Genomic DNA, 24,572 nt, shown 5'->3' on the forward strand with positions numbered 1-24,572 from the left:
CTATTCCAAAAGCTAATGTTCCTCCTAGAGCAATATAAGAATAAAAATTCCTACATGGAGTTGATTAGAAACAAAAAGAAGAGGCAAGTGAAGGAGCTGGACATCGTACCCACTTTCAAAACCAATCCATGAATCTTGAATCTTTTCCATATCATCCTTGATTTCGGGGAACTTTGAAGCAAGCAAGCACATTTATTGTTGAATACATTATGTACCTTGTTATATACCCTTTTAACATTCTTGAGAATCTTGTGAAAAATACTCAAGGAAGTCGGATCGCAAGAACCAATCGAACATGAAGAAGGATTTCTTTTCCTCTCGTAATCATTCATTCTCATTTATTGAAAAGTAGTCTTGAGATTGGGAGAGGGAGTACCAATAAGAGCATCTCCAATGCTAGGGGTGAAGGTAATCCTAGGTGGAGGTCCTATTAATACCTTTTTGTTGTGGGTCATTACTATGTGCCTAAAAAAAATGAAAGTTATACTTTCTACCTCAAATTTCATCTCCAATGCCAAGATATTACTACCCTAGAACTTAGAGACAAATTAATTTTGGAATAAAGAATTGATTATGTGTCAAAAGACCTTGGGTCATGGAGAAGGTAAAGATATGACTTTCTCCTTTACCCTTTCTTATGAGATGGCATCCATGTCATGCTTTTACCTTACCTTGACCTTGGCATTGGAGATAAATTCTTGATTAGAAAAGTGCTAAATCCTAGGTGTCTTGTCTTTTTAAGACCTTCACCCCTAGCATTGGAGATGCTCTAAGAGTACTAATTGGAGCAATATTGAAGGGTCGACAAATCCTTTCAATTAAACAAGGGAAACTTAATTTCTTGTCAAAAGAGTCATGGTGGCCATTTGATGCATGATCCAACCACGCACATCAAGATTTTGAGTTCCGAAGTCAGGAAAGTATACCAATTCCGCAAATTTTGGACTCCAAAGAGCATTTTCAATGGTGGAAGGACAAATGTTTGGAATCACAAACTTACCAAAAATCTTCAAAGGCATCGGAAGATTTATAGGAAATTTTCTAGGAAATTTTCTATCTTTCCAACCAATACTATTACCAATGATTTTATAGGAAATCGTTTCACAAAAAGATTTATCTTCCCTTGATCTAGGAAGTGAGAAGGTTCTCATAGGCGGTGTAGTCGAGATAGGCAGTGTAGTCGATCTCGGCTGTATCGGCGGAGATTTCGGTGGAATTCTGCATCTCGTCCCAAGAGTGAGAACTCACAATTTCGCTATACGAGATTTTTACGATTATTTCGGCCGGAATAGTCTCATTCGGCTAAAATCGGTAGTATCGGCCGAGATTTTAAGTCCGAAATTTATTAAAAAAATTAATAGAGCAGAGTCAAGAGAACTGTTCATCATTCGCATTTACATGAGAATGAATAAAGGATATTGATTCACATAGTGAATAAGAATAATTCTTAAATTATGATCAATCTTTTTAAATAATCTGAAAACAATCACCAATCAAATCACCGATATTTTCAATGTACACTAAACTAAACTCTCAGTAACTGATTAGTCATCATCAACAACTAAATTATTATGATGATTTAGATCGATAACTGCCCACTAAAGAGATATACAGGTTCAAGTATATCTACACAAATCCCAAGCTGAAATTCCCATCCTACCTATAAATACAAAGCAAACAAAATGTTCCTAATCTTCAAATTAAATAGTGATCTTTAGCTGTGAAAAGGTAGACAGAGAAAGTGAGGAGATGACTCCGTGAAGAACAAAAAGATGATGATAAACTTGACTTTAAGAAATTTTCTCAACTTCTACTGTTATATCCTCATCTCATGTCTAAAATATCGGACATATTTACGAGACGACCCTCGTATTTCAAGAGACTTTGACACTTGGTAAACATGTGGTGAGAAGGTGCAACGTGGACCGAGATTTTCTAACAGATACTACTCTTTTACCCTTAACAGTATTATTGTATTAGTGAAAAATAATTACTCGTACTCTGAAATGTCGCTGTAACATACTTATAAAAATAAAATTTTAAACCGATATTAGAGCGATATTTGAAACCGAAATTTCCCCGGTACAATGTTGTATCAGTGTACCGGTCCCTGGCCGAGACAAACTGATATTCGATATTAACTACATTGCTCACAGGTAGACTTGTAATGCTTTCCAACAAATCCCTATCAACTTTAATAACCATTATTTCTATCATAGTTCTTAGGAACAATTTTTGAAGATCAACATCATGAATGTTAGCATAGAATACTATTTCGACAATGTCAAATCCTTCATCATCAACGATGTCGCCAAGTTTATACTTTTTAAAACAAGATAATTCAGCAACATGCACATAATCCTTGGCCGATTTATTTTCTAAGATGAAACCTCAAGAAAGAATTTTGTCATAGGTTTTGGAGCAATCTTCATTAACAAAGACAATCCTATAAGATGTTTGATTACTTGATTTACCTTTTTCCTTTAGGGTACATGCCTTTTGTGATGTTAACTTAGCCATTTTCTTAGGTTTCACAACATCCCCATTGATTCTAACTATACTTACTATGAATAGTAAATTGAGAAGGAGAAGAAGGAAAAACTTACTTGGAAGATACTCTTTTTAAGAACAATCACCTTAATTGACACTCTTTTTGAAGAATAAACTTATTTTCAAGCAAGATGGTATCAAGATTGTGTAAAACCAACTCCAAAATCATGACAATAGTAGCCGGTCCCGTGGCCTTAGGTATTTTTCTCCTCCTGTTCGCAAACTGTTGGGGAAGAAGAAATATACAGTGGTTGGCGGCCCGCGGACCTTATATTAGCCTTAATGGGCTTGACTGGTTCCGGAATAGTTAGCTTCTTTAAAGAAATTATCTGAATCATTTAATAATTTTCAAAAGTGCCTTTCTAGGGAGGATTTTCTCGATAAATCGATACAGAGTATTAGATGTTATCACTAAGACTCAGATAAGTCCTAATTGATGAGATAAACTCAATCAAAATTATGACATAAGTCGGTTAATTGATACATGATCCAAAAAGAGTATGTATCATACCAAGATGAATTGCTTTACCCAACCATTTTTGATAATCAATGGATAATGTTAAGATGATCTATATTCATTCAAATATATATATAAGTTTAAATATCAACATGATGATTAGAAGGTCTAGGAGCATCCTTAACTTGGATAGTTAACAACCAATCCCATGGATCTTTTTTACGTCTATTACTTAAGAGTCAGATAGGCAGGGACAATAGGTCGAGAAGAGCGCAATATTTGTTGATACCCACATTGAGTCATTATATTTTGGAGTCATAATTGTGATGTGGTAGCACCAAAGCCATACACCCTCTTTTACATATACAAATGCTTAGGAGACAACCATGATACCGCATAGAGATTTACGTTGTAGAGACACATCTTTACGGAGCGAGGCTCAACATGACAAGATGGATTTTTTAGTGTCTTCTCTGCTTGAAAGAGTTCTTTTTCTTCATTGTCCAGTGTAGAGTATCAAAAAAATACTCAGATCCCATTAGAATCACCTGATAAGACATAAAACGAAAAGATCGCGATAAACCAAATAAACATAAAAACAAAAAGAACTACTTATATGTCACTTGCCCCATATAAAGCTATTTACATGATTGGGTGGGGCCAAACTCTTGTTACCAAGAAGTTGGGTGAGCAAGATGTTCATGAACCATCTCAGAATGATAGTCTTCATTTCTCGTGTTTGAAGCATAATCAGTTGGGTGAGAATTCTTGATCAGCCTTTAAATCTGCCATACATTTCCCTTTCCGTTAATAAAGTGGTCAAACAATTGAGTTCCATAACCAATAGGAGTAGTCGACATCTTTATCGTCTTTTTCTTAGGGATTGCGCAAGACTTGACATGTCCAACTTATCCACACTGAAAGCTGATTTTATCAAAGTCAGAACAATACAAGGAATTAACCTTCTATTTGTCAAACCAAGATGTTGCAAGAATTCAAGAGTATTATTAATTGATTTGAAGAGATCTTCGTCTATAAAACATTTTTTATTGCATTACTTAAAGGGATTGAGAGACAATATTTTAAGACACTGAATCCTAGTGCTCTTGAATGATAGATTCTTAATCTTTGCTCTTGTTAAAGAAACTCTGGTGTACGTTACAGGCGAACGAAATGAGCCTCCTAAAGCAGTTTCCCACCAGGAAAAACTTTTAAGATCAATCACAAACACATACTTATTAGGTCTAACGGTGTTTTCCTGTTCCTGATACCAATTGAAAAGGAGAGGGTACCAAGTAAACCACCAACCTTTTCTTTTAGCAACCTGTATGGACGAAACCTAATACAATTGTAAGTATATCTACTTAAAGATCCTTGAATAATATATATATATATATATATGTAGAGAGAGAGATAGTTTTTCTCTTATCTCTTCTACAATCAATATGTCTAGACAACAAAGCACGTGAACCTGATTGTATAGAAGAGATCTTGGATGATCTCACAAATCAATATCCAAGATCAATCTAGTTGTACCCAAATCAAGAGCATTTGAATTCTGCCAAGTATGAAACTTGTTATTTATATTTCAAGATATGAATTCTACGAGAACAAGTCTCGTAATCGAACAAAATAAATAAAGACTTAAACTATACCTAGATTGAATACGTACTACTTGTGTTATTCTTAAGATAAAACAATATAATGTGGAAAAGGAAAAACACAAGACACAAGAAGTTTTGTTAACGATGAAAATTGCACTGCAGAAAACCCCGGGACCTCGTCCATCTTTGAACACCAAACTGTATTAAGCCGCTACAGACACTAGCCTACTATCAGACTTCGGACTGGAATGTATTTGAAACCGAATTAACCCTCAAAGAAATTCAACTATAGTCGTGCTCCTTACTAAGTTATGTGGTTTTCCCGCAATGAGTGTCTGTATTCCCCACGGCTCATTCCTAAGTTGAGTAGGGAAGTGGTACGATGTTTGAATATTATTTAGTAGGCCAGTTTTACCCGATTCAATATTATTTAATTTATTATCTTATGGTAGTCTACCGGGTTTACCGCGGTTGAATATTATTTAGTAGGTCGGCTTTTCCCCAGTAGAATATCATATATACCTTATATTTTGGGGAAATCACTTATGTGCATATTATGCGTGATTGTAAACCCTTCTAAATTTTGATGGTAGTTTCATGAATCATGGTTTGTATGGGCGCTCTGTGTGGATGACGCTATTATTGTGAGACTGGAGTTATTCTTTCTTCGTCTTCTTTAATGAGTTCGGCGAAGTGAGAGTAACATATATTGGTTGTTCTAGCGTCACTTTTGTGGATCATCTGGAGGTGGTCTTTTATGGATATTGTTATTATGGTCGTAATATCTGAGGAGGTGGTGTTAGAATAACATTTCTTTCATGAATGTCATATTTATGATGCCATGCTGAGTGTTGGGTGTAAAATGTGTTATATGTTTTATATTATAGTTGTATTTTAATTTATTATCTTTTAGAACTGTGAAGCATGTTAGGGATTACTTGAGAGTTATTTGTTTCCACCGAGCACCTTTTTGATATGATTTGCTAACTTGTTCCCGCTTCAGTTTCAGTTTTCAAAAGATAAGATGCAGTGAAGATATCTGTTTGGAAATTCCTTGTTGTCCAAACTACCTTGGTCATTATAAATAGTGAAATTTGTAGTTCTTGCAAACTTATCCCTTTGACATGCTGAACTAAACATTTATGTGGGAAGCCCGGTGAAATATTCTTGTAATACTCGTTCTAGAGGAAAGTATCCTAATTAGGTAAAATCTCTTACATGCGCTTCGCTTAAAGACTTCTGTGGGATCAAAGAAGCACTAGTAGTACCATTGGTGGGAAACTAGATTTGTATTGATGAGTTTTGGATTATTGATTTGATTGATTATCGGTAAAGTTGAACCTTGATCTAGTTTATTTATTCCGTGATCATTCTCTTCTGATATAAGATCACTCGAACTAGTTCAAGGACTAATGATTTCAGATCTGATCTTTTGATTCAAGATATGAAGATAAGAACTTTGATCATCCAATTTTAACAGACTCTGTTCAATGTGTGATTGATCATTAATAGAATCAAGTTGTTTGTGCCGGTACTTTGAAGAATGAAGATTGAAGACTAGAAGATTTGTTTTTGGTATTCTGATCTTCGTGATAACTTCGTGCACACTTGATTGACTAAGATCGGACAAGCTTGTTTATCTCGTATAAACATTTTAAGCTTGTTGTATAAATCGGTAATCTATCTTTGTGTTTCTCTTTGAAATCTACTTTAATAGTTTGCGAACTAAGATTGGTTATTTCAGTAATCTTGATCTTAGTTGATCTAATAAGACAAAAGAGTTTATATTGATTAAACGGAAGAACCTTTATGCTCAACCTTATCTCTGATTAACTTGTTGATCTTGGAGATTGATAGAGAGGTTACCGGAACAAGTTAGTCATTTATTGTTTCAGATTATGATCCAACAAAGTTGAGCAGTTGAAGTCTTCACAGCAGTGAAACGACTAAGATAGTGGACTTTATCTTAGGATTAACGTGCATAGACCAGATTGGTTATAGGCGCAGGGAGAAGGAACTGAGTAGCTTGGAGTTATTTTACTCGGCCTCAACTATACGAAGTTGTAGTAGTCTTTGTATAACGACTTAATTCGGAGAGTATTCAAAATTGGACCAGGTCCCATGGTTTTTCTTCCTTGTAGTTTTCCTAGCTAACAAAATCTTGTTATGTGCCTTTGCTTTACTTTTTGCATTATAATTACTACTAAAGTCATATTTAAAGTAATAACACTCTGCGTTAATCCAACACTTGGTTTGATCCCATAGTTTGGTTGAGATTCAAACTTACTCTATATACCAAGTGTACATCTTATTTAAGTAATCCCCTTGACAACGCTTGTTTGTAATAGATGACACAAGGTGTATATGCGTAGGTTGATACCAAAAAGATTGTGATGTACTTGGTACCCTCGTCATTTCAGCTGGTTTGGATACCAAAAACATAAATCACAAACACGATAATTTTTCTTCACAAAAAAATAATTTTTTTATTTCCAAAAATAATTCTGAAATTGTATATACAAAAGTTTTTTGTTTTCAGAATTCAAATTCAAAAAGCAACTTCTGGAGTGGCACCAAATAGGCTATTACTACGACCCTGACGCGTAAGATGCTCCCATTACTTTTCAACGGCCGTTCTCGGCATCCGTCACAGAAACGTGGACCAGAGAAATGAGGCGAGGACAGAGGACAGAGACTAGGGAAACATATAAAGACAAACGAAGCATAGTATTCCGGTCTCCGGAGTAGTCATACTCATACCAGAGAAAGAAGCAATCAAAACCAAATCAACATCACAAAACTCTCTTCCACCCATACCAACACTCAACAACTCACTCAAACTTGTCAGTTCTACAGAGAAAGAGGAAAAAAAGAGAAAGAGATGAGTGGGGATGGAAGGAGAGAAAGGAGAGACAACGATGACAAGGGTTTGCTATGGAAATTGCCTGTTATCAAGACTAATGAGTTAGGGAAACTTGGCCCTGCTTTTGGTATTGGTGTTGGTTGTGGTCTCGGTGTTGGTATTGGATTTCTTGGAGGTAGTATCTCATCTTTTTTGCACAAACCCTTTTCATAAAATCTTCACTTTCTGATTGTTGTTATCTTTAATTTATGGATTTCTACTAGAATTTCTTGCTGCTTTTGTTTCGTTTAATGGGGTTTCTTATATTAATAATTTCATTTGTACCAATTCATAAACCCTGGTATTTTTGTGAAAAAGACCCAAATGAATCACTTAGGAAGGTACCCGTGCAGCTCAAGGTTGACCATGAAAGTTTTACGCCTCTTAAATTGTTACTTATAGTCAGCAGTTACTGAAAAATGGTTGTGATATGGTTAATTTGCATTATCAGTGATTTGGTAAACTAATATTTCAGCTTTTCCCATGGATGTAGATGACATGTGGAATCAACAGTTCCTAGTAGTATCCTGTACTCTTAAGAAACATACTAAGTATTTATATCTGCTTCTTATATTTGTGACACCATCTTCAATGTGTTTTGTTTCGAAAACTTTTGGTTCAACATGATATATGCGTCTTACAGAATCAGCTGTCTATGAACAAAATCATGTCGGAATATGACCGTATAAGTTGCTGTAGTAGAGGATTAAGAACAGATAAATTTTTCCATGTGTTGCATTTTCTTTGTTCGAGTTTGAAACTGTTGTAACTTGAAACTTTTGGTTATTTTGACTGTTAAGCGAAGTAGAGGGGAATATAGAATATTAAGGCATTTTTACCACTTCAGGATCTTGAGAGAAGATAAATACGTGATGATAAAATAAGGAGAAAGACAGGATTAGATGTTACAGTCAACAGAAATTTCCTGCTTAAGTCAAAGTTATGGGGAAAAGCTGCAGATCCTCCTTATACTGAGAATTCTTTGTTCTTTTCTAATGTGTGACCTTTTTATGTAATTGGAGCAAAATTTCCCTGACATTTTATCCTAATTGTCGTCTAAATAATATTTTCAGTAAAGCATTCTAATACTCTTTTGGAGTTTGTGCTTATTCTCATTTGTTCATTCTACCGAGGTAATTTATTGATAGTGTAGAGTCTAAGCAAAAAAGCGTGCTGTGGAGCGATCTTATCCTTAAGTTTGGTATTTGCATGTTATGTAGTTTGAACATGTCATTTGATCTATGCTCGTGTTAATCAAAGGTTCATTTCTTTACATAATATGTATTAATCCATTTTCTCCTGTCCTGCTCATCTATTTTGTTCAATATCAAGCAGATGTCTGAATTACTTTTGAGAACAATGCGTTTTTGCTTGTAACCAATATTTCTTTGGTTGTCCTTCTATCTTAATGGGTAGCCCATGCATGTTTTTGTTGAACGATTATATCCATAACTTGCTTAACTTGATTATTGACGCCATTGAACATGTTACTGTTTTTAATCCTGTACAGGCTTTTGAGATAGACTGCTTAAGTGCATCAAAGCATGAATCAGGTGGAAAGGAGACTTGATATTATATTTCTTATGAATCTGGCTAAAAGGATATGTTTGCTTATTTCTATGACACCAGGTGTAGGGATAGGTCCTGGAATTCCTGGACTGCAGCTAGGAGCTGGGTTTGGTGCTGGATGTGGAGTTGGAGCTGGCTTTGGTTACGGCATGGGGAAAGGAGTTGCACACGATGACGTTCGGCGATATTCTAATGTTGGGCGACCTTCTCTGGAGAACGGACATCTTCCTTCTCAGTAAGTACATCTGGTTATCTTGCAATTTTATTAGTACTCATCTGTCTACCTCTAAAGATATGAATTGTTAACACGTGTACATAGCATTTAGTTCAGAAATCAAAAGATGAATTTCCAAAAACTAGAATTCTGACCTAAAAATTGGTTTCAGAACAAACTTCACTTCAAATTCGAAACCTATTTACAGTTGATTGGGCCGGAAAAAAGTTTCCATTGAAACAATGAAATAACTTCTTAATTTTCTGTTATTGGCTTCCAGAAGGATGATATCCAAAATCGGGTGCTAGATCATACTATCACCACATGCTTGTATTCCTTGCTTTTGAAAAAAAAAAACTGAATCATACTATCCTCATTAAAAACTGATTGGTATATTGTTTGGGAATTGGAATACCGAATCCACCACTTGGTTTCAATGTTTAAGTTGTGATTCTCCTTAACCTTATGACTTTTCTAACTGTTTTAGGAAAAATCACTGACTAGACTTTCTTTTACTCTACGTTTATTCTCCACTTTGTTCAGGGAAGAAATAGGAGTTCTGATTGATGATTTGGTTGTGCAAACAAAAAAGGTAATCCGAGCAACTTCAAGAGAGATTGATAAATGGAGAAGATGAAGACTACTGGATTGTATGCATGTCATTTCATTATTATTTCTTAATGATTCTAAGTGGCAATGAAAGTCATACTTCAAGTCGTCAAACTCAGACTTCTTACTACTGTTTTATGTTTGTACATACATTTGCTTGAACTTTGACTTCTGCATGAGCATCAAAACATAATGATACGTTTTACAGCTTTGGAGGGATTTCGTAGAAGCAAGTAGGTATCTGTACAGTGTACACTATGTATGTTAATTAAGTTTACTGTTTCCGCCGATCACAGCTCTAATTTAACTCATGTGGATCGTTTTCCTCTTGCTTGAATCAGCACTTTAAAACGAGATCCATCACAAAAAAGTTCACTGTTTTCCTTGTATATCTCAAACAAAAGCAGGTAAGATTCACAGCTGGATGTGAAGGCATGTAAGATTCACATGCCTAAAGAACAAACACCCCATATTCCTGCAATCTTTGGTTTTAATATTTTTTACACAAGTCAGCTGTTTGACCAACTATGGTCTGACTCATGGTGAATATGTATAATCTCTTTAGAAAACAAGCTCAGAGCTCAGTTTTTGCATCGATGTTCTACCCATCCGTTAATCGTGCTAGTTTTACATGGGATGGGACTTGCTAGCCACAAGTGCTGGATCAAATGCTACATCATTGCATACGTCTTTCAAGTATAGACATAGGTGGGCCTTATGATGATGTCACCAGTCAACTGGTACTGCCTATGTATAAACCTTTGATACTTGAAGTTTAGTGCATATGATGACGCCAGGGCGTACGCATATATACATATCGAACTCAGCACGCTCCATGACTTGATCCACTTGCATTATCTTTTTCCTCTCTTTCGCCTTAATCTATGATGAATAATTAAAGATCAGTAACATGGAAAAGCACATTCATTAGCCTCACTGAAGTTTCTGTTTCCTCAGGACTCCATATACATTACACTATTTAGGTGTTCTTGGACAAGTGCTATCCTGGTCGAGTAGTTTCAGGATCCTTAGAGCAACTGCAGTGGACGAGCAAACCTATAATTATGGTCCAGGGACGAGACGTAACGGGACGGAGTAAAGACTAAAATCTGGACCAAAACCAAATTCCAGACCATATTTGGTCTGGGACCAAGACCAAAACTATATATAGTGGAGCGGATGTATAATCACCGTTTGTTATCGGACGTGTATATAATCTACGCCTGTTGTGAAACGTACGTAAAGTCACCGCCCCATAAAGAGGCGTGTATATAAGTTACGCCCGGTTCAGGCGTTGATAAAATGTTCGCCCGTTGGGACGTTGCTAAAGTTTACGCCCCACGTCAGGCGTTCATAAAATTAACGCCCCATTCAGACGAAGATTATACAAACGCCCCAGCCCGGCGTTGATATTCTTAACGCCCCACGCCAGGCGTATATATAGTTAACGCCCCAGCCCGGCGTTGATATTGTTAATGCCCCACGCCAGGCGTATATATAGTTAACGCCCCAGACAGGCGTTGATATAATTAACGTCCCACTCCAGGCGTTTATATAGTTAACGCCCCATCCCGGCGTTGATATAGTTAACGCCCCACTCCAGGCGTATATATAGTTAACGCCCCATCCCGGCGTTGATATTGTTAACGCCCCACTCCAGGCGTATATATAGTTAACGCCCCAGCCCGGCGTTGATATTGTTAACGCCCCACGCCAGGCGTTTATATAGTTAACGCCTGTTGTTGAGCGGACTTAATAGCTCCGCCCCAAGCTTGAGTTTAAAAAAAAATTAAAATACTTAGACAAAATTGATTTTGAATTTTTTTTATACCGTTGGTAATTCGAACGTTGAAGAAAACGGAACGTTGGATAATTTGGAACGTTGGAAAGTTTGGAAGACATTTTGGAACGTTGAAAATTTCGGAAGAAACACCTATATATACACATGAGATCCTGTGACATTTTTCCACGACTAATACTTCAAACTATCTATCACACCAATAAGAAGAAATATTATTTCTGCTTTCAAATCATTTGGAAAATTTTCACGGATTCGCTTACAATGGCACCAAGAGTAGCACGAGGTCCAAATTTTACGACAATCGAAGATGTAACAATGTGTAAAATTCATTTATCTATATCTCAAGATTCTAGTGTTGGAGCTGATCAATCAGAGGCGACGTTGTGGACTCGTATCAAGGATGATATTGAACTTCATTTACCTAATAATCCAGAGCGGTCTTGGAGTTCTTGGCAAAAACGATATCAGGGAATAAGTAAAGATGTGGCGTTATTTTCGGCAAAAGAGGCAGAAGTTGAAGGTGAATATCATACTGGATGGGGTCCTGAAAAGAAGGTAAGCATTCTTGATTTTTCGAACAATTGTTTTCTAATATTTAATAAGCGCCCATGTACTTAAGTGTTTTTAAAAACATTAACAGCTTGAAGAAGTTAACAAGAGGTTCAAGGAATGCAACGATGGGAAAAAATTTAAGCACGAAGAGTGCTACCCAATTGTGTTAGAAAATATAAATATAATCGGCGATCGACTTTTGTATTCGATACGACGCATGATTTGGACACTTATGAGAATAACGAGGAAGATGATGAAGGACCGCAAACAACAACTCAAGGAGAGACCGGTAACGACACAGATGGGGGAGACATAGAGAACACATATCTTCGTAAGATGGGGAAAAAAGCAGCAAAAAGATTGAAGAAAACAGGGAGAGAGAAATCCAGTCACCAAGAGGAATTGATGGGAATAATTATTAAAGAACAACAAAATTTCAATACTCATTACCAAGCACAATCAAGATTCAAGATGGAACAAAGAGCAGCAGAGTTTGCAGCAAAACAAGCTGAACATGCGGCAAAAATAGCCAAGCAAGCTGAAGACGACGAATTTCGCATCATTATGATGGATCTTCAAAAAATGGATCCTGTACAAAAGAGTACTTCCAACTTCGCAGGGCGGAGATAGTTCGGAATAGAAGAAACCAATCTTAACACAAAGGCGGAATAGTTCAAACCTTAATTATTTCTCCTATTTAGTGATTAGTAGTATTATTAGTATTATTATGTTTTAAATTTCTTATTATCTGAACAATTAGCATTATTATTATGTAATTTTTGGATTTTAAATTTACTTCCGTTGATTTGAATTAAATTTCTACTTTTTTGAAACATACGACCTTAATTAAAACTTGAGGATGTTTACATACAAAGAGATAATAGAACGTACAGCAAAATCATTTGGGAAAACTTGAGGATGATTACCAAATTTAACATAGAAAGGAAATGACAAACGACAATTTTTAATTCCCATATTCTGCCCATATATATTCGATCAAGTCATCACGCAAGCGAATATGTGCATCTTTGTTACGCATTGCACGTCGGCGTTGCTGAGCTCTAATTTGGGAAAACTCGTCACTATTGCCTCTTAATATATTAACCGGTGCTGTTGCTACGTTGTTCATAAACATGTGGCCAGTCACCGGGTAGACGCTCATCCTCGACTATCATATTATGTAAGATAATACAAGTTTTCATGATATAGGCAAGCACATCTGGATTCCACATTCTTGCAGGTTGTTTGATGATTCCAAATTGTTGTTGAAGTACACCAAATCCCCGTTCAACATCTTTTCTTGCACCCTCTTGCATCGATGAAAATATTTCCTTTTTCCTACCAACCGGATGTTTAATGGCCATAATAATAGTAGGAATCTCTGGGTATATTCCATCACCTAGATAATACGATATCATGAATGTCCGTTCACCTCATAGCTCACCGGCGGTGCTTTTCCTGTTACAAGACTTCGAAAAACATATGAACGGTTCATAACATTAATATCGTTGTTAGAGCCGGGCATACCAAAAAAAGCATGCCAAAACCATAGGTCATACGACACCACTGCCTCCAACACGATACTTTCGCTCCCTTTACGCGGTGTAAGCCCCAGATTCTGCCGACGGACATTTATCCCATTTCCAATGCATGCAATCTAGACTACCCAGCATCCCAGGAAATCCCCGGTCTTTGTTTTGCTTGAGCAACAGTTCAATATCACCAGCCGTTGGTTCACGCAAATATTCTTTACCATACACATTCACAATCGTCTTACAGAACCTACGAGTAGCTTCCAGCACAGTTGTTTCTCCTATGCGTAAGTACTCGTCTATTGCATCTGCCGCACATCCGTAAGCTAACATTCGTACTGCTGCTGTTACTTTTTGATGAGGGTTTAATCCTAAAACTCCACAAGCATCGGGCTTTTGAACAAAATATCTGTTTGCATTGGTAACACCTTCCACTATCCGGTTAAACAATTGTCGACGCATTCTAAATCTTCTGCGAAAAACATTGGGTGGTTGGTTTGGGTACGGAGAGAAATAGTCGTTCCATAGAAGTTCAACCCCTGACTCACGATCTCTTGGTATTATACGAGTTTGAGGCCATTTTGAATTTGTAACAAGGACTCCCAAACTAACGGCCATGTTATTTTGCATAATTGCTATTGCATCATCATCCGAGGAATAAAAACTACTATTAGAAGAAGAAGATGAAGAAGAAACAGAAGAGCAATAATGAGCGGTTTTCTCATAGTGTTCCATTACTATATGAAGCAGAAGAGATGTATTGTTATTCATATATTGAGTGATCAGGTCTTTAATTTATAACCCATTTTCAAGAGCATTAAAAAAACCAAAAATAGATATTTTTTTGGGTTCACGCAAATGTGTTTTCCAAAAAAGATAAAGTGTTTGTCAGTGACCTGATATGACTATACTATATATGATATGACTATACTATATATATGACATACTATATAAGATAAGAAAAGATAACTCCAAAGACAGGTCATCTAAATAGTCATAACAAATTAACCCTTCATATTATCATTATCCGAAGTCGACGATCTTGGTGCCATAAAAGGCATGTGCGTTCTCGCATTGGTATTGACTGAGGACATTGTTGAAGCTGATCCTTGATTCATACAACTCCAAACTTGTGATGGCATTGTTTGGGAAAAGGAACCGTATCCAAGGGGAGGTTGGACAGTGTGCGGCATACGGAAAAGAGATAGTTGTTGCTGCAAATCAACGTTCGCATTATTTAGCCTTTGTATTTCTGCTTCTTTCGACATAATAACGTCCATCCTCTCCTTCGTTTGTTTTAATGTAAATTCGCGAAATTGTTGATTAAAATCAGCATTTTCTTGAAATAATGTGTAAGCTTCATGCTGTCAAGAAAAAATAAAATACATAAGTACAAATATACCAACAAAAATCGAACGTACAATAAAAAGTCGAAAGTACACTTACGTGGGATAATAGATGTGGAGGAGGGATATGTACATGTTCAGCAGGTTGTTCAATTGGTTCCGTATACAAGTCACCGACATACCCATATGTATGGGCTTCCCAAATAGGATGAGTCACATAATCTTTGTAGTTGGTTACCATTCTCCAGTATTGTAAATATATATCATAATCTTTAACAACTTGCACTATCTCTGTTGCATCGACCAAACCTTCTTTTTTTAGGCGTTCGGCTTGAATATTGCCAATATCCCCTATAACTGTGTGTAGTCTTATAGGAACAGCGAAAGTACAATGGTTTTGCCGCCAACACCTTTCACCAAGATACATGTTGTGCTGTGCAGTTAGAAAGGGAATAAGAATTTAGTAAGTATGTTATATAGAAAAAAAGTATGTTATATAGTTATGTTATATAATAAAATTTAATTATTAACTCACAATGCCCATGTAAGAAAATATATATCTCGAGTCTGATAGCCGCGTAGCCGTGCATCCCATATCAGATGCAAGAACTTCTCTGTATGATTCCCATGGGCGCCATGTCACTTGTTCAGCAGTAAGCTTACTCAGTAAATCCCTACAACGGAAAATATCATTTGTATTCTTCGGTACATTCCATTTAGAAGATACGGGCCATTTTTGTTCTGTACTCGCCTCTGGGATTTCTGGTCGACATATGCCCAGGTATTCATACCCCCAAAACTACTCCATCAAAATAATTAGCCAATTTAATAACTTAGCAACAAAATAAACAATGAGAGGAAAAATAACTAGATTGAAAGAATACCTCTAATACTTGGAATGGACCACATAGTGCCTTCTGTCTCCTCCCAGATAAACGGAGTGCCGCATACAATTTCGAAAACGCAGCACCACCCCAGTCATACGTGGAAACTACATCAAGATTTTCAAAAGCAGCTAACCATCCAGCATCAATATAAGTCTTTGCATTAGAAAAGAAAAAATGTCCCAAAACATACATGAAAAAGGCAATTGCTACTCTATGAGCAAGGGTGCTATCATTTTCAGCCGCAACCAACTTGTCTTCGAAGAAATATGACCTTAAATATTTAATTGTAATTGAATTTGAAACCCACGACGGTGCTTTTGGACAGAGCGTGACATCTTGGATATCCGGAAAGATATGCTCACGAACATGTTCAAATTGGTACTTCCCCGAATCATAAGGAACATCAGGCCCATCACCGATACTCAGTCCAGTCAACATGAGCCAATCTAGGGGGGTGAATCCCATCTCACCAAATGGGAAGTGAAAAGTATTTGTTGTATCCCAAAACCGCTCAGCAATATAATCAACCATTGAATGGTTGGTTTCTCTACATTGTATGTCCAGTAAATTTTGCCATCCCGCTTTTTCAATAATTTATTTAGCTCTAGGACAGTGTTGTGAAATAGTTTGATAGTGATGAATTACCGATGCCAAAGATCCACGATGTTGATACTTCAATTTGTGCTCCCCTGTAAATGTGATGTCCGTAGTAGCGTGCGGTTTATCATCTTGCAGTATAGGAAACCTCCCTAACCGGGGAATATCAACTTCCTTAATTGTACCAGTAGGGATTAAGTTATAATCCTCTTCGGCTACAGATTTTTGTTTCTTGTTCGTCTTCATGCGACCATTGAACCGCGCTGTGAATTTGTTCAACATCTGTGCACACACAATATAGATGCGGTTACATTATTAAAAGACCAACCCTCATTAACGAATATTTTTATTAGTCCATCACCATTTATATTCCAAATACTATAAATCCTTAACACAAACCATATCAATTCCAAATTCTATAATTCCACAAACACAAATTAAATCGTCACCGATGCATTTCGAAAATCATTACAAGATTCCACAACCCAATTTAATCACTTCAAGATTCCATAAAAATCACTAAAAAATCAATTCCATACTCACGAAATTAGCTCTTCTACATATGTTACATAACTACAATTTACATAACTAAAATTAATCACCTCAAAATTCAATAAAAAACAATACAAATTCAATTATTGGTAACCATATTCACATACAACATGCAGAAAAGCAATAATTAATCCAATAATTTACATAACTACAATAATTTAAAATTAATCCAATAATTTTAAAATTAATCCAATAATTTACATAACTACAACTATTGATAACCATATTCACTAAAATTAATTACCAACAGACAACATGCAGAAAAGCAATAAAAGGAAGCTCTCAATTGAAATAGGTTGATTGAAACAGATGAAGGGTGAGAACTTCCCACATAATCTACATAACCACAGATTTTTACAATACCCAAAAATTATAAATCTATTCCGCCCACAAATTAGATCTTCTATAACTATTTTCGGCAAAAATTTAACCAAATTTACATAAGCAGCAAATAGTGTTTTTTTCACATACATATTAATCTCTAAAAAAGCATAAAACACACATACCCAATTAAATTTAACCAATTTCATATTCATATTTGTTCGTTAAAACCCAATTTTATATAAACTAATTTTAACAAATAAAACCCTAAATAAGTTATACAACGATAAAACATAAGAGATTAAGAAAAAAAAAAACATACCTCTTTTGTAACCCGGGTTCATCAAGTATCTCGTTTTTTTCTTTTCTTTTACTGCTCGTTACTGTGATGTATCTCGTTTTTTTCTTTTCTTTTGGTTCAGAAGCTGTGTTTGTGGGCGGTAGAAACAAAGAGGAGGTAGAAAAGAAAAGAAGAAGACGGAGAAGATTAGGGTAAAGGGCAAGTGAACACGTGGGCTATACGTGGTGGTTAGAGATTGTCTGGGCTTTAATTCCACACGTGCTCGATACGTGTGTTAATACAAGTCCAACACTATACGTACGCCTGCCATGAGGCGTTGATTCCTTCATTCGCCTGACTGAAACCAAGCGTTGATTATACGTACGCCTGAGAGAAGAGTGAGGCGTTGATTATACGTACGCCTGAGAGAAGAGAGAAGCGTTGATTATACGTACGCCTGAGTGAGGCGTTGATTATACGTACGCCTGAATGAGGCGTTGATTATACGTTCGCCTGAAACAGGCGTTGATTATACGTACGCCTCAAAACAGGCGTTGATTATACGTATGCTTCATTCAGGCGTTGATTATACGTCCGCCACACCAGGCGTTGATTATACGTACGCCCCTTCTCCGAGCGTGAACTATATGTACGCCCCACAACCAACATATTCTTTACCAACCCCCCACAACCAGCGTTAACTATATCTCCGCCCGGCCCAAACGAAGATTATACAAACGCTCCACATGCAAGCGTGGATTATACATCCGCCCGACTAAATATACTCCACTGCCTTAACGTGACACTACAGACTAAACTCAAATTTGATCGTTTGTTTTGGTCTTTGATCTTTGGTTTTGATCGTACCACTGTGGACGCTCTTACCAGATCTATCTGTCTTCACTTCACCTGGGACGTTGGTTCAATTATAATATCATTAAGTATTTTTTAATAAAGGTACCAGTGTAATAAGAAAAGAAAAAAAAGCAGCAAGTAGGCTTTTTCTGGGAAATATAACAACTCCATGTTGGGGGTGGTGGCAGCAGGTAGAAACATCTCTGGAAATGCTACATATAAACACAACTCACTTCCAACATTTTTGCAGTTTAAGAAATTAGGCGAAAGAGAGAAAAAAAAATCTAGAGAGAGAAAGAAAGATGATAACTACTAATTACATAGAAGAGGCACAGATTGTAATAGTTGGAGGTGGAATAGGTGGACTTGCAACTGCTCTTGCACTTCATAAGTACGTATACATATTCCAGTTTTTTTTTTTACTTTCGTTTTTCTTATTGCGACACTAGTAATGTTCTTTGCTTTGAAATTTTACTTAAAAATGATTTCATGAGCAGGAAGGGACTTGAGAGTGTAGTTCTAGAGAGATCGGAGTCTATAAGAACAACTGGATCAGCTATTGGCATTTTCTCCAACGGTTGGCGTGCACTAGATCAACTTGGTGTCGGTGCTCAGCTTAGACCAAGAGCTGTTCCTTTCACAGCGTAAGCCAGCTTCGTTCTACAATTTATATTAGTTCAGAAACCAATCATACAAAAATCGTTTTAAAGTATATTAGTTTAAATTTTTCAGGTTGCGAAACATTTCACTCAATAATGGCAAACAAGAAGAGATACCATTAAGGTAAGCGTGTAAGATGTGGCTAATTATGTTCTCATCCCTAAAAATTTATTCCAAGGTTTTTTTTTTTGATCGTTCAAAAGGATAGATTAAAAGGCACACAAGCTGTGTGCGAGCGTATACAACTGAACGAACTGCTCACAAAAGAAGCAACAAAACAGCGATACAGCTAAAACAAAGTTGCAAACAACAAAAAAGACCAGTGCCTACTGGTGGAGCGATAAATACCACTGCCTAGTGACAATAAGCAAACTCGTCAACATCTTTTATAATTAAGTCATCGTGATTTTTTGCAAGATCTCTAAACATTTCTTTACGATTAATCTTTAGAGGTGGAAAATCTAAGCCCTATGAAGAACCATACTCCATTAGTTTATCTCCCGAAATTTTGTTAGGAACTTTAGTTTTAGGAAGTTTTTTCTTTTTTGAACTTGCAAGAGTACCATTTGGGAGCATACCTGTACTTTTGGATTTGATATTCAGTTTCATACCAATTCCAGTAATTGACTTGCACGAAAACGGCTTTGCGATGCCAGCTTTTGAATCTCCCAAAACCAATTTGGAAGTGCCTACCTCTTCTTCTTTTTCTTCTTCTTCGAATCCATGAAACCTGTTATGGATTTCAAAACCTGGGGGAATGGCGGGATCGATAGATGAGGTAGGCACTTCCAAGGTTTTAACATCCGTTGCATAGAACTATATACATGTTGCAGAAAATTTAAAACAACTAGTACAAGAATCATTCTTGCTAAATGCGAGGGCAAGAGGGATTTTATCCTTGTTCAGAGGGAGGAGCTCTTCCAGAAATTCTTGATGGATAGGGAATTTGGACGTAGTTTTAAACCAGAAATCATTGTGCCTTGGCTACCATCTCACTAGCTGGCTCGTTCCTGCAAGTGCCAATATGCCACATAACTAACCGGTTCATATATACTTATGCATGCAACTCCCTGCATTCCTCTGCGATCAGTTGCCGCATCATAGTAGGCACATTACGCCAACCAAACAGAAATCTTAACTAGGATTTTCCCTATTAGCACCCCACTCTTCTTCGGGTATTACAGCATTTTGTCCACTTTAACTAGCTTTTAATGGAGTTAAAATAACAAGTTTCTTGTTTCACGTTCGAAATGAAAGTGTATTTATGTCTTTCTTTGATTGTTGTAGAGAAGAAGCTCGATGCTTGAAAAGGAATGATCTTGTCCAGGTCTTAGCTGATAGTTTACCTCCTAATACAGTTCGTTTTGGGTGTCACATACTGGCTGTAAAGTTGGATCCCCTAACTTCTCAACCTATTCTTCAGCTACAAGATGGAAATACTATTAAGGCAAAGGTAATTCGTTTTAAGGAACAACTGTTCACTTTGAATACAATTGGGTGTTCCGCATGCACATGTTCAACTCAACCCATAGTAGCTTGTTGCTTATCATGAAGATGTTAAAAGATACCTTACTCATGCCACTTGCTAATTTCAGTTTTTATAACATGTTAAATCTGGTTTGGTGATAATAGGTTGTGATTGGATGCGATGGAGTACATTCAGTTGTCTCTGAGTTGATCGGATTAAAACCTGCAAAGAGTTTCTCTACATGTGGAGTTAGAGGTTTCACAAGTTATCCATCTGGTCATGGGTTGAGCAATGAATTTATTCGAATACGGAAAGACAATTGTCTCTTTGGTAGAATGCCAGTTGATGACAATCTCCTGTATTGGTTTGTAGCCCGTCCATGGACATCTTCTGGTATGTTGAACCCAATTACTGTCTTTTATCTTAACCGTTAGCGAATATCTATCACTTGTTAAATCTGATAAGCTTACACAATCCAGTATATTTTCTATCTGGCATATATGTGACCCTTGAGTTCAAAATTTTAAATTCGCCAGGACCAAGATCATGATATACTTTAAAGAAAATACAAATGATTTGACATATTAACTCCTCGAGATTGATTGGCAAAACCTTTTCTTAATATTACATTTTGTATATCAATATAAACAGATACAGGAGTTTCCAGCAAACCCAAACTCATCAAAGAATCGACCATCGAGTCCATCACTGATTTCCCAGAAGAACTTATAGAAATCGTAAAGAAATGTGATCTTGATTCATTGACTCTTACAAGAATAAGATACCGGACACCGTGGGACATCCTGTTAGGAAATTTTCGAAAAGGGACAGTTATTGTAGCAGGTGATGCCATGCATGTTATGGGTCCTTTCTTAGGCCAGGGTGGCTCTGCTGCTTTAGAAGATGCTGTTGTCTTAGCAAGAAATTTGGCTCAAGCAATGAGCACGAAGGGTTCAAAAAGAATCGACGAAAAAATTATGCAGGTAAAGATTGAAGCAGCAATGGACCGTTACGTGAAAGAACGTAGAATGAGGCTGTTTATGTTGTCTTCACAGGCTTATCTCATCGGAATGTTGTTAGAAACCTCGTCTGGCCGATTGACAAAGTTGGTGATGGTCATTGCCCTAGTTGTTTTCTTCAGCAATTCGATTGCCCATACTAAATACAACTGTGGTCATCTCTAAATTCAAATGTCTTTATAAAGTTGTCTTGTTTATTCCTCTTGTTGCCATTTGTAAATGTTCCATTTTTTTACCAGAAAAATAAAGGGAGCATCATTTGAATATTCCTCAGTTTCCCTTAACGAAGTCAGAAAACCTAGTCCACATGTAGTAGAATTCACTCCTGGTTAAGGTTATAAGGATGGTCAAATGTGTGATTAATGATGGCTAATGTCCTAAAGTAGTCATCGTTAATACCACCAATTAATGGCAGGATCTACTAATTAATAGTAACTGCCAAATCAGTTTATGTTCATATAGTGTAAATTTTATCAATGTAGTGCAACAACTCAAACCAGGGCATTTAGTTGAAGTTAAACATAGATCCAAATGGGTGGTACCTTGATCAATGTTATGGTGGTAGTCTTAGTTCTTTCTTTCGTTCTGAATTCGATTCACTATGAAGTTGAAGGAGGACAGAGTGTATCTGAAGAAGAAGACATGGAGTTAGAAAGACAACTCGAGAGTCTTAATAAGACGCCCATCAAAACATTTCATGTAAGTTAACCAAATTTTGGAACACTTTTTTTTTTTTTTTTAATTTACTGCTCAAGTGTACAAATCTTGGATACAAATGTGCACACACTAACATTATTCGTCATTTGCTGTGTTAAAAGTTTGAATTCGGAGATGTCATTGACTGTGTCGACATCTACAAGCAACCTGCATTTGATCATCCCGCACTAAAGAACCACAAAATCCAGGTACGTTTTGCCTTCCATCTTCACCTAAGTTTATTAGAGACAACATATGCATGTTAAGAATTTCGGTATTGATTACTGAAAGATTTGAGGTTCTTGTTTTGATATAATAGCTTAAATTGGATAATCCTCCGAAAAGGCATATTATGGAGAAAACTACACCAATTAATAACGATGAACCTAAAACTTCAGAAATTAAGGCTTATGGTATTGAATGCCCAGAAGGAGCAGTGCCAATCAGAAGGACAACAAAGGAAGATCTTATCAGAGCAAAATCTTTCACAAAAGCCAGAAATGACTCCAACGTTAGTAATAACTTTGGGCAGCAGGTAAGTTCATAATTAAGTCTCCCTAAGATACTTTGATCTATGCTTTTGCACAATTATTTTCATTACATTCTAATTTGAATCTGTTATTGGTGATTAATATACAGCATGCAATTCTTAGGCTCGACAATGGATATCAACAGTTCTATGGAGTCAATGGTGAATTCACTACAGCTCATATTATTATTGTTGGTAGTGGAAAAAATGAGCAATTAAACAATATACAAGTTGGACTTGCGGTAACCAACTCTCTTATACATTGCTCATAGGCTTTTCAGCTTTTGTATGCTGAAATACTTTGCATATTAATTGTGAAATTCTGCAATATTGTAAACTTCGCGCCTGCAGATTAATTTTTGCACTCACGTTACCACCATTATATTGATTGCATTATACTTTTTGGCAGGTCCACCCACATGTACTCGGTGATCACCTAACTCGAATGTTTATCTATTGGACTGTAAGTTTAATAATCAAGTACTTCCTAAACTCATTTTTCTATAAGTGAATTATTTTTACTATCATTTGGACTTCCAACAGGCTGATGGTTCCGATAAAACTGGCTGTTACGATCTTCTCTGCCAAGGTTTTGTTCAGATCGATCGATCTCTTTTCCCTGGTAGCCCTGTCACTAACATTTCAACTTAGGGTGGTCGTCAATTTATAACTCGTTTCTGTGTTTATCAGGTACTCTTTTTGTCCCCTCTTCTGTGTCCCATACTAAAAATTGACCTGTTTTTTTTTCTTTTCTGGTTGTAAAACGACTAAAGAGAGACTTGTTACAACTTCATCACATCAAGAATATAAGAATAATTACAATGGGGTAACACCATGCATGATGAACTCCTTTCTCAAAATAATTTAGTGTTTTATATTTTTGGTCTGCTTGTGTAGGATCGCAAACAAAAGGTGTGGGGATTGGCCGAATTCCATATTTAGTGGTTCGCTAAGTAAAGGATTCGCAAACGGATTAAATTGGGGAGGAATAACGAAGGCAGGATCACATGTGGGGATAAATCCTGCAATGGGGAGTGGTCATTATCCCGATGGTGTTTTCGGGCACTCAGGTTTCTTTCATTGGGTTCAGTACGTGAATGGATTTAATAAATTAATAGATCTTAACGATACACCATTGAAAGCATTTGTGGATTGTGAGTGGTATAATATAACTAATGTTGGATACACTAGTGACCATGGGAATACTATCTACTTTGGTGGAAGATGTCAAGATGTCGAGCGCAGAGCTGAACGCCTGAACCATAAAAGTGTTGATGGATAACTGGAGAGCTGAACCATTTTAGTTATTTTGCGACTTTTGTTTGTAGTTCCTGATGCTGTTGTTAGTTCGTAGGTTTTGCGTTATCAAAAATAAAACAGATTGGAAACTTGTTACATAATCATTACGGATCAATCAAACTTCTTAACCAATTTCCAATATTGGGGTCAAAATTGATGTTCTTGACTTTGTTCGTCAAACTCACAAAACCAGACATTTGAAATTCAAAGATAGATGCTGACGAATGAACTTTGGTCAAATTTATTGACAGCATACATTCAACAAATTCATGA

General features: G+C 36.5%; 3 protein-coding genes across 3 annotated transcripts; all 3 read left to right on the forward strand.

Moving 5' to 3' along the window:
• The first annotated feature begins 7,314 nt into the window (after window positions 1–7,314).
• LOC113347293 (chorion class B protein M3A5-like) lies at window positions 7,315–10,195 on the forward strand. Its single transcript, XM_026590916.1, has 3 exons — window positions 7,315–7,649; window positions 9,143–9,317; window positions 9,840–10,195. Exons 1-3 carry the CDS (start codon window positions 7,493–7,495, stop codon window positions 9,931–9,933), a joined length of 426 nt encoding a protein of 141 aa, XP_026446701.1. The 5' UTR covers window positions 7,315–7,492; the 3' UTR covers window positions 9,934–10,195.
• An 8,621-nt stretch (window positions 10,196–18,816) lies between these two features.
• On the forward strand, window positions 18,817–22,271 carry LOC113353103 (monooxygenase 1-like). Its single transcript, XM_026596812.1, has 6 exons — window positions 18,817–19,019; window positions 19,126–19,272; window positions 19,361–19,411; window positions 20,576–20,741; window positions 20,921–21,149; window positions 21,408–22,271. Exons 1-6 carry the CDS (start codon window positions 18,931–18,933, stop codon window positions 21,938–21,940), a joined length of 1,215 nt encoding a protein of 404 aa, XP_026452597.1. The 5' UTR covers window positions 18,817–18,930; the 3' UTR covers window positions 21,941–22,271.
• Window positions 22,272–22,301: 30 nt separating this feature from the next.
• Window positions 22,302–24,440, forward strand: LOC113347294. The gene is made up of 7 exons (XM_026590917.1): window positions 22,302–22,474; window positions 22,594–22,680; window positions 22,791–23,006; window positions 23,111–23,242; window positions 23,410–23,463; window positions 23,544–23,690; window positions 23,898–24,440. The coding sequence occupies exons 1-6, from the start codon at window positions 22,307–22,309 to the stop codon at window positions 23,649–23,651; spliced, it is 765 nt and encodes a 254-aa protein (XP_026446702.1). The 5' UTR covers window positions 22,302–22,306; the 3' UTR covers window positions 23,652–23,690; window positions 23,898–24,440.
• Window positions 24,441–24,572: the final 132 nt, after the last annotated feature.

Source organism: Papaver somniferum, chromosome 2, assembly GCF_003573695.1.
Source record: "Papaver somniferum cultivar HN1 chromosome 2, ASM357369v1, whole genome shotgun sequence".
NCBI lineage: Eukaryota > Viridiplantae > Streptophyta > Magnoliopsida > Ranunculales > Papaveraceae > Papaver > Papaver somniferum.